We start from the raw sequence: 11532 nt of genomic DNA on the forward strand, positions 1-11532 counted from the left end.
CTGTGTGTATTTGGGTCTGGGACCAATGTTCCTAAATAAAAGACAAATGCCTCAGTGGTTCTCAAAACCTTTTCAAGGTTCACCTTCAAGCACCCCCAGTTTGGAATGCAGCAGGCCACAGATGCCCATAACGTACTGGTCGGATCGCTAAGCTTCCATTTGGTTCCATTTGTACTTTGTTACTGTTGCAGATCAGTAAGGGTCAGTTTGGTTCCCTTTACTAATCATTTAGCTGGGGACTCCCTGGAAACCCACCAACACCCCACAGAAACATTGCTCTAGAGATAAATGTATGAAGTAAAATCAAAGCACACTTGTTCTAGAAAGATGAGGTGGTACTACAGAGAAGGGAGAAGGAGATTACTCAACTGAATACAGATGAAGGGGCTCCCTGCCAAGCCAAGGGTTATTTAAGTGTGAAGTTGGAAGTGTGTTTCAGCCTGTCTTGTGGCCCGTGGTCTCGAGACACACTTTACTGGGAGGGTATATAGTAAGTTTCGGTTAACAAGTCTGAGCGAGAGTGAGGGACAGGGAGCCGTGTGAACGAAAAAGAGCACCACGTGTAGCACGCATGTTTAGACTCAACTGAAAGTGTGTGTGTGTGTGTGTGTGTGTGTTGTGTGCGTGTGCGTGTGTGTGTGTGTGTGTGTGTGTGTGTGTGTGTGTGTGTGTGTGTGACTGTGCGCATGAATGGTAATCTCTCCCGTAATCTGTATGTGTGTACATGATGTATGTGAGCTTTACTATTATTCTTTTGGAAAATCTACGGCTGACAATATTTAGCCAGAGGATGGAAACCTGTTGGCCAGGTCAGATAAAATATAATATTTGAGGTCAATAGGGAGGATGGCTGGTTAATGGCACACTAAAAGATTTTCCTTCAGGCCAGTGACAAATAGTTTCTAATATTCACTGTTGTTATTACAGTATGTTGTTCACCATTTCAGAAAGGGAAAGGGCCTTTCCCTTATTATGTTTTGACTGTCTTAATATTATAGAGCACTGGTTCTCAACATGGGGGGGTCCAGAGGACCAAATGGACATTATGGGTCTATAACTAATGAGTGTACAAAGGACTAATGAGAGTAACCAAATGGACGAGTCCATTTGGTTTCAGCCTACACAAACTGTGTCAGTCTGAGGGGTGTACCCACCAGGACATGAGGAAGCTGCGTGAGGAGACAGAGTTTGTGCGACAGACAGTTCAACTGTTGGAATTTGTGGTGGTGGCCCCTGTGGGCAGAAGAGGAAGCTTTGGAGGTGCACTCTATGGAGTTTGCTCAACATGCAATTCCAATATAGGGGAGAATCTGACATTGCGTTCATCATGGTGCTTCTTGGAACTGTAATAAGCCTTGTCCAGAATTGTAATGTGAATGTAATTACAGGCAGTGTATGAAAAGGGAGCACAAGGTTGGACTCACCGCACTGTTTCTGAGCCCCAGTTTATACAAATCCCTTGACTCCTTCAAAAGGAAAAGGGCACCTACGGACAGCTGCAATTCGAAACTTCCCCCAGTAAAATCTGAATTCCCCACCCACCCCTATATGTTTTTTTCCCTTTTTACCTCCTATGATGATTTCCTGTTTTTGGCTATATAGAAGTGTATATTTGTACGTCTCTAAATGTTATGGTGAATGGAAAATGGTGGACCCTATATTGCAAACAAATGTAATGCTTTATGGTGTCGTCCACAGTTAACAGTTTTGTATTGAGTTGTGCTTGAAATGTACTGTAATTCTCCAATCTGTTAATAAGTACTTCAATCAATCAAACAAACATTCACAAGCCAGTCCAGAGCATGCATACCATACCACAGCAGACTGCCACACACATTCGGCTGAGAGATGGGTACAACACTGCCTCCGTGTGGCAGACAGACCACACTACGCCTACCAGAGATAAAGTAAACTGTACCATCCATGGCTTGCCAATGGAGCCCTGACCTATGAGAGTGGCAATTAGTTATGTTTGGCCGGTAAGTTGCTGAGTGAGAGAAGATAACGTGACAGAGAGAAACACTGTGAAGAATGTGCAAGAACAGTGAAGATGACAGATATAGGCTACGTAATAGCGGTTCGGACAGATATGCCGCACACCAGTGCAGTTGGATCGGCGGTTCTGGACAACCAGATCTCCATATATTCCTATATGGGCATAGCAGATTCTTTTGTGTGCGTCCCTGACCTGAGTAAAACCATTTTCTTTTTTTAACGAACAGTCCTCTGCAGTGATTGGAGCACAGCTGCACTCAAATCACACTCAAATCAGCAGCCCCAAGCTATACTCGATTCACCTCAGGCAACAAGACCCCTGCAACTCACAAGCTGAAAACTATAGCCTAGTTGACTGGCATGCAGGAAGCTCTACTTACTTCTATGTTTCTCTACACCTTCTCCCTGTCTTCCTTCCCTCTGTCCATGTCCATCCACGCTTCAGGCGGCAGGCCCAGCTCTCTTTCCCTCTTGTCCGTTTCCCTCTGTGACCTTGATGGGAAAGGTCAGTCGAGACATCAGATAGACTGAGACACAGATAGACGAGTGGTGACAAGACAACTCAAATGGCGATTTACTTCCAACTGTGAATTGTGTGTGATTAGTTAAACAAGATGAGCTGACAAGTCAAGACTGTTTAATCTTTCAGTTCGTTTTAAATTAGGCCTAGATACATTTTGTTTGCTTTGGTCTCCCCACATTCCTTCTGAAGGTGTGTTGACGATATTGTGCATGTATGCAAAACGCTATGCATAAGCATGGTTTCTTCGACTATGCATGCACCTCTTGGTACCCCAGTACCTCAAAGGCCCTTAAAACAAGGCTCCAGACTTCCCAAAACAAACTTGCCAGGCTCCTACTTGGCCTCACCCCCGAACCCCTGCCCACCTTGACAGGCTGGAATGGCTTAGGGTCGACGACAGAGTACAGTACAGCATCTTGCAATGGGTCTGGTCGAATACCGGATGACTCGCCCCGGTGCTTGCCCGATTTTCCTCCCGGAATTGTCACCAGTGAGGGGGATAACTTTGTAATATGCTATTGGCTGTTTGTATTCTTTTTGGAAAAATATAAAAAGATACTCCTGTAGAAAGGCTATATTATTTTACTTATATTGACCCTATAAACAATTTAGTAGTATATATTATTATAGTATATTTAGTAGTAAGGTTTTGCACACTCAAATGGTACCTCGTCAGATAATCCCCACATAGCCTACAACAACTTCTGTGAACAGACTTCAATGTAGTAGCTTTTCATAAATTATATTTGTACTTAGGCTGTCTGCTGTCATGAAAGTTTATAGTTAGAGAAATTCAAAGTCCAGCCGTCTGCTGTACAGCCTCTCCCACCCCTCACTGGGGAAAATTCTGGGAGGAAAACAGAACCGTCTGGTCCACAAGATTCGCCACAAACCGATTCGGCACAATCAAGGGACTAAATTATTTTCGCACCTATGCCACCAAAATGTGGAACGCCCTACCAACAGTCTTAAGACATGCGAATCTCTTGACTCCTTAAAATCTGCTCTCAAAGGTGCCCTTTGAGAGCAGACACGGACACGGAGTACGGACAGCTGCACTGTTGCACAATTCGAAACTGGCCCCCGTAAAATCTGAATCCCGCCCACCCCTTTCCCCCCTCACTGTATATGTTTATTTTCCCTTTTTACCTCCTTTATGATGAATTAAATCAATCAATCAACCAATATGTTTAACCAAGCTGGGAAACTTTGTAAAGTTTATGTACAGAAAACATTGGGCTACTGTTTTTCTGAATGGCTGTCATTCTGATCAATGCTACAAACAACTTAAACTCCATTCACAATTTACAATTTAGGCATTTAGCAGACACTCTTAATCCAGAGCGATTTACATTAAGCAAGAACAAAAAGCATGGGGAATACATCACATAAAAACATTTATCACAGCACAACACAGCACAACAGGAGAAATAGGCCATTTGCACACTGACACTTTCATTAGCATTAGCATATAGCCTATAATTATAATCGCAGCCTCAGGCCTGTTACATCATTTTAAATATATATATATATATATATATATATATATATATAGCCTATATATTTTTTTTAAATAGCGTAGAAAGATCATTGTTCCCTTACATTGTTTTTCGTGTAGGAACTGCCGCAACAACTAAAGTAATGTAGCTCAACCTATAATGGTAACAACTCGTCACCTACACCCCCACAATGCAGCGGGAGTCAGTCAGTAACACGTTTGTTTGTTTACGTTTTCAGGTAAGCCGGTGTTTAATAGAAGGTATGCGCATGCATAAAGTGAATGGGAAATCGAATGGCAAAGTGAGTTTAATGTCGTTTAACGTTGTTTAATGCAATCAGATATGACTTTTCTGTTTGGATGTATGGGCTATTTGTATTTTTTTTTTGTATTTATTTATTCAGCACAGTATAAAAAACAGCATAGTGAACATATAAATATGAGAAGGGTAGAGTGCTAGGCTGAGGCAAAAAAGCCCAAGGGGCTTATACGAGGCCTCTACCTATATAAATTAAAATGAAACATTGTATATGAGATATAGAATATCCAGAAAACATGATTGCAGTATATAAAACATAAACAAATCAAAACAAAAACACAACAAGAACATGATTAGAATTTTTGGTTATTTACATGATTAGAGAAAATAATAGATGATACAAAGAAATATAATTATAATTAGGTGATCTGGTCAATTAAGTGGGTCCTAAACTTATGTTTGAATTTTTTTAATGAAGTAGAGTTTGATGAGTTTGATGAGATGGCCTGCTATCAAGGCCAGAAAAGTACTTTTTTGCCACTCAGTAGGCGTTCCCTCATAACTTCCGGGTATGATGAAGATGTCTGTCACGTACCCTCTGTGTTCGTTGCTAGGCAACGCGATACGCGAAGAGATGTCAACAGTTAGTTTTGTTTGTGTACGTTGCTATGGTTTTACACGTGTCTCTCGGCTTCCCCTGTGACGTCACGTGACGTGTCCACAATATTCGCGTCCCGTTAACAGGCGTTTGTTTTGTTTGTGTACGTTGCTATGGTTGTACACGTGTCTCTCGGCTTGCCCTGTGACGTCAGGTGACGTGTCAGTGAATTTTGCAATGACCCTGCCTGCAATGTCGCTTACATCTCATTGTGACATCTGAATCTGGGAGCAGAACAGCAAAAGATCAGAGCAGCAGCAGAACCACAGAACAACATAGCAAACTGAGCAACATCAGAGAACATTGAAGAAGAGGAGAACAATGCCCATCATCAAAGAAATTTGCCTGAAGCGGTGTTGGGAAATGGTAGGTCTTTCCCCTGTTAGCCAGCCTCCAGGAATAAAGCGACATAGTGACAAGATGGACAAGAGGGAGGCAGGGAGTGTGAGTTCAAGAATTAGTGACTCAGAGGATGAAGTCAGACATCGACGGGAAAAACGCAGTTACGAACTAGATGACGATGATTTGGACCTCATTGAGGAGAACACGGGTGTTAAAATGAAAAGGAGGAAAAATAAATACAAACGCGTGAAAACAATGGACGATGATGAAGACGACAATGATTTGAAGAACTTGATCGCTGATGAGATCTTTGCTGGTGACAGGGATGGCGAGGTGGAGCTTGAAGAGGGAGAGATCGTTGATATGCCTGATCAGGAAGGCTTCAATGACGAAGAGGGAGATGATGAGGAGGAGGAGGAGGAGGAGGAGTCAGACATGGATGACTTCATCGTGGACAATGACGGCCAACCTGTCACCAAAAGGGGGGTCACTGATGCAGCCCTACAGGAGGCCCAGGAGATATTTGGTGGAGGCTTCGACTTTACTGACACCTATGACCAGGAGGACGAAGAGGAGGAAGACTGGGATCGGCCCACAAAGCAGACCAAGGGCAAGCAGAGCGTGTTCGAGTTCTATGAGCCCTGCGAGCTGGAGAGAAACTACATGACCCACCAGGACAAAGAGATCCGTTGCACTGACATGCCTGAGAGGTTCCAGCTACGGACAGTCCCTGTGAAATCTGCTGAGGATAACGAGCTGGAGGAGGAGGCAAAATGGATCTTTAGACACGGCTTCTCCACCCCAGCTATTTCCATGCAGGAGAGCACGGATTACCTATACAGAGGAAAGACCACAAACTTCAGATGGAAGAAAAAAGACCTGGCAACAATTGCAAAGATTAAGGAGGCCCTTGGCTTGATGAGGAACCAGCACTTTGAGGTTCCATTCATAGCGTTCTACAGGAAGGAGTATGTGGAACCAGAACTAAACATCAATGACCTGTGGAAGGTGTGGCAGTGGGATGAGAAGTGGACTCAGCTGAGGAACCGCAAGCTGAACCTGATGAGGCTCTTCCAGAGGATGCAGTCCTACCAGTGTGAGCAGATCACTGCTAACCCTGACAAATCCCTGACCGATGGCATCCGTCCCCTGGATACCGCCGACATGGAGAGACTGAACGACGTCCAGACCGTCAACGAACTGAGGGATGTGCACAAGCACTTCCTGCTGTACTACAGCCGAGACATCCCCAAGATGCAGAACTCTGTGAAAGTAGGCAAGAATTGCCACAAGGATCTGAAGCAGGCCTCACACAGGGACATGTACAGCATCTGCCAGAGTGTGGGACTTCATAGTTTGGCCAACAAATTTGGCTTAACACCAGAGAAGTTTGGAGAAAATTTGCGAGACCACTACCAGCGCCACGAGTTGGAGCAATTCTCAGATGAACCAATGGAGTTGGCCAAAGATTACGTGTGCAGACAGTTCCCAACTCCAGAGGCAGTGCTTGAAGGGACCAGGTACATGGTGGCAGTGCAGATCGCCAGAGAGCCCTTAATTCAACATGTTCTCAGGCAGACTTTCCAGGAGAGGGCAAATATCAATATCAAGCCGACCAAGAAAGGCAAAAAGGAGATAGACGAGGCTCACCTTTCCTACTCTTTTAAGTACCTTAAGAACAAGCCTGTGAAAGAGCTGAACGGGGATGAATTCCTTAAGATGTGCTTGGCTGAAGAGGAGGGGCTGCTCACCATAGATATCGGTATTGATATGATTGGTGTCAAAGGGCATCCTCCTCAGACATATTCTGATGAGATCAAACAATTCTACTACAGGGAGGGATTCAGTCACCAGGTGCAAGAATGGAACAGGCAGTGGGCCTTGACCATAGACAGAGCCCTCACCCAGTTCCTCTACCCTCAGTTGTCAAAGGAACTCAAGAACAAGCTTGTTGCAGAGGCCAAGGAAAACATTATCAGGTCCTGCTGTAGGCGGTTGTACAACTGGCTGAAGGTGGCTCCCTACAGGTCAGATCAGCAGGTGGAGAAAGACCTGATGAAGACCCAAGGCAAAGGCTTCCGAGTTCTGGGAGTCGCCTATGCCCCTAGCTGGGACACACCAGTGTTCTGTGCTCTCATCAATGGTGAGGGAGAGGTGATTGATTTCCTGCGTCTGCCCTACTTAAAGAAGAGGACAAACTCCTTTAGAGAAGATGAGAGGGTGAAAAAGGCTAATGATATTCAAAACCTGAAGACTTTTCTGAAGAGCAAAAAACCTCATGTGGTTGCAGTTGCTGGAGAGAATAGAGATGCCTACATGTTAATGGAGGACATCAAGAAGACCATCAGTGAGCTTCAACAAGAATCGTATCTGTCCCCTGTGCAAGTGGAGCTGGTCGACAATGAACTGGCTACACTGTACATGAACAGCAAAAAGTCTGAGTCTGATTTCAGAGACTTCCCACCATTGCTGCGACAGGCTGTGTCCATAGCTAGGAAGATGCAAGATCCTCTGTCAGAGTATGCTCATGTCTGCAGCAGTGATGAGGACATCCTCTGCCTCAAATTTCACCCACTACAGGATAACGTAGGGAAAGAGGAACTGCTCAATGCTCTGCACTGTGAATTCATTAACCGGGTCAACGAGGTGGGAGTAGACATGAACAGGGCCATCACCCATCCTTACACCCAGAGCCTTATCCAGTATGTGTGTGGCCTTGGACCCAGGAAAGGCTCTCACCTCCTCAAGATTCTGAAGCAGAAAAACACTCGTTTGGATAACAGAACCCAGCTAGAAACCCTGTGTCACATGGGGCCCACGGTCTACATCAACTGTGCCGGTTTCATCAAGATTGATACTGTGTCCCTTGGCGACAGCACAGACTCATACATCGAGGTTCTGGATAGTTCCCGGATCCACCCAGAGTCGTACGAATTTGCTCGGAAGATGGCTGCAGACGCCATGGATGATGGGTCGGCAGAGGATGCCGACATGGTTGGAGCAGTGGAGGAAATCCTGAAGAATTCAGGGAATCTCAAAGATTTAGATCTAGACGCCTTTGCAGAAGAGCTGGAGAGACAGGGTTATGGCAAGAAGGGAATCACTCTTTATGACATACGTGCTGAGCTGAGCTGCAGGTACAACGACTTGAGAGTTCCCTGCAGAGTCCCCAACACTGAGCAGATATTTTACCTGCTCACAAAGGAGACACCAGAGACCGTCTATGTAGGGAAGCTGATCACCAGTGTGGTAACAGACATTGTTCACCATTTGCCACGAGAGAGATATGGCCAGGCCGATCGTAATGAGGTCACAGGCCTGTGGCAGTGCCCCTTATGCCTGCAGGACTTCCCTGAAGTCAACCAGGTGTGGAACCACTTTGACAACAGGTTCTGTCCAGGCAAGGCTATTGGTGTTCGGACTAGGTTGGACAATGGCATGGAGGGATTCATTTACACCAATTTCCTCAGCGACAAGGTGATCAAACACCCTGAGGAGAGGATCAAGAAGGGGATGATGGTCTACTCTCGCATCATGAACATCAACAGGGAGAAGTTCAGCGTTGAACTGACGTGCCGCACCTCCGACTTGATAGACAAAAGGAACCAGTGGAAGCTCCCCAAGGACAGCTACTATGACTTCGACTTGGACAGAGAGGACCAGAAGGATGAGGAACAACTCAATAAGAAAGAACAGCAAACGCCCCATTTAAAGCGTATGATCTTTCATCCCAACTTCCACAATATTGGTTTCAAGCAGGCAGAGGAGCTGATGGAGTCAATGGACCAGGGAGACTTGGTCATCAGGCCCAGCAGCAAAGGAAGGAATTACCTTACTGTGACCTGGAAGGTGGCGGAAGGTATTCACCAGCATGTGTGTGTCAGAGAGGAGGACAAGGACAACACCTTAAGCTTGGGACGCAAGCTCTGGATCAATACAGAGGAGTTTGGCGATCTGGATGAGATTGCAGTTCGCTACATTGAGCCAATGGCAGGGTTTGCTCGGGATTTAATGTGGCACGAACACTTCCAGAAATGCAATGGAGGAGACAGGAAGAAAATGGAGGAGCTGTTGATAAATAAGAAGAGGGAGAAGCCCAGGTTTATTCCATATCTTATTTCGGCTTGTAAAGATCTGCCAGGTAAGTTCATGCTGGGCTACCAGCCTCGTTCGAAACCATTGGTAGACTACGTGAGCATCACCCCAAAAGGTTTGCGGTATCGCTCTCAGATGTTCCCTACAGTTAAGGAACTGTTCAACTGGTTCAAGAACCACTATCACCGAGAGCCCTTACCAGGCATCACCCCAAACAGCAGCAGCAGAACAAGGCCACCACCAACACCTTGTCCAGGAAACAGGCGCCGTTAACACCACAACAGCTGCTAAAGTCCAGTCCAGCGTAAGCAACTCAGCTGTTCATCCCTCTGCCTTCATAATTCATACTGTTGAGAAAACGAAAAATGCAAATTTCACGAATGATTCAGTATCAGGGGCTAAAGGGGAGGGAGCAGACTATAGGATTCCCTTGTGGCCATCTGCTTCCTTCTTCTTCAATTTAATACCTCCTACGAAAGAAGAAGGAGACATATTTTTAAAAATAACCTCATACTCATACTGTAGGATCGGTTACGCACCGCGGTCTACAGTATGTTCTTTTGAAATGTCTCCTTCCTCAGCATCGGTTATTCATATTATATTATGTGTGTATTGTTAATATTGTATATAGTAAACATAACTGTAAATATGTCACTCTGCAAGTTTTTGTCAACAATAACAACTTCAGTTATCATTTGAATTGTTATATCTGGTTTTATACTGCTTGTTGACCTTTGATAATTTTAATAAAAGCGTTAATATGGAATTCTAAGGCTTGTTTATTTTTCACATGGACAAACATTGCAGCACTGAAGCACAAAGAGTTGGAGTGTATATTATGTTGGAATGTTCTTACTTTTTGTGTAAAACTACGATCAGCCAGGCACAGAATAGGACATTTTAAAGGGGCATTGTCTATCAGATTATGTGCACCTAGTTGTGCACCTTTTATGGCCATATATGGAGATTTCTGTATCTGTCAGTCCATGTTCGCTTTATGCCCATATATGAGCATAACTGTATCTCCATATATCAGAGGTTTTCAATGAAGGTATTGAATGTGAACCCTGACAATGAATATTAGTAATGCAGCAAATTGAAGATTTGTTTTTATCGACCACTACTTTGAGGAACAGTGCACTAAATTACCTATTGACACGTCAATGTTTGTCATTGTCATTCAAGAACTTTCACAGAAAATTAGAATTTCAGAAAGTGTACTGGATTGACTGGTTGAGCCACAATTATTTGCTCATAAATTGCAATTAATCAGTTAATGAGTTTAATATAGAGGTCGATCTGCACTACCAGGTTGTGGAACAGATTAGTTAACATGAATGATAATAGACTTGACTAACAAAGAAAGTATTTCATTGGGGCAAACAACAGAATGGACCTTAACATGCTCTGTTAATGTGGAATTGAGGATGTTTTTCTTGGATTGGATCAGGTTAATATTGTGGGGGGCTAAGGGAGATACTTTTTGTTAAGGTCAAACATACTTGGGCAAAAGAGATCTGGAGCAAACCAAAATTACGTACATATAGGGAAATCAAACATGACTATTATACTGAAAACTATGTTTTATTTAATCTGCCAAAGAAATAAAGAATTAAAGATCACTTTGTGCCCAGATTAGAGGAGGTATACTGCCATTTGAAACAGGTTGTTAATTTAAAACAGGTTGGGCTAGATGAAGATTTAATCTGTCTTTTTTATTGGAGGGTCAGAGAAGAATTGTTTAATAATAAACTAACGTATGATAAGAGCGCCCCTCACTTCACAGGGGTGTGACTTATTTGTGAATAAAACATGTAATATTGTCCAATCTGTATGGTAGAGCATGTTAATACAATATAACTTATACACAATCGGGGTGGTTGTATTCCGTCTCAGTGAGAAGTGGCACTTTTCATATGAAATGTAGATCACAATCTGTTAAAGTTGTCATACTGGGCCGCTGGCTGGCCAAGTGGTCCTGTCGCATGCCACATAGGCTCTGGCCTGACAGCGTGCTACGTGTTCGAGTCCCATGCATGTCTCTCCCCCTCTCTTTCCTGTCCATCTTCACTAACATCAATAAAAAGGCACAAAAGTGGTCACATACTGTTCATGAAAGTTACACATGCATGAGCTTCACACATATTCAAGTCTATTTATTG

The 11532-nt window shown here is 44.0% G+C and overlaps 1 protein-coding gene across 1 annotated transcript; it reads left to right on the top strand.

Moving 5' to 3' along the window:
- Window positions 1-5353: 5353 nt before the first annotated feature.
- On the top strand, window positions 5354-9643 carry LOC308309671 (transcription elongation factor SPT6-like; the record flags this gene model as incomplete). The annotated part of the gene is made up of 1 exon (XM_080755583.1): window positions 5354-9643. One exon carries the CDS (start codon window positions 5354-5356, stop codon window positions 9641-9643), a length of 4290 nt encoding a protein of 1429 aa, XP_080611709.1.
- Between the last annotated feature and the right edge of the window lie 1889 nt (window positions 9644-11532).

This window comes from Protomyctophum bolini (genome assembly GCF_963924005.1).
Source record: "Protomyctophum bolini genome assembly, chromosome: 22".
NCBI classification, from domain to species: Eukaryota; Metazoa; Chordata; class Actinopteri; order Myctophiformes; family Myctophidae; genus Protomyctophum; species Protomyctophum bolini.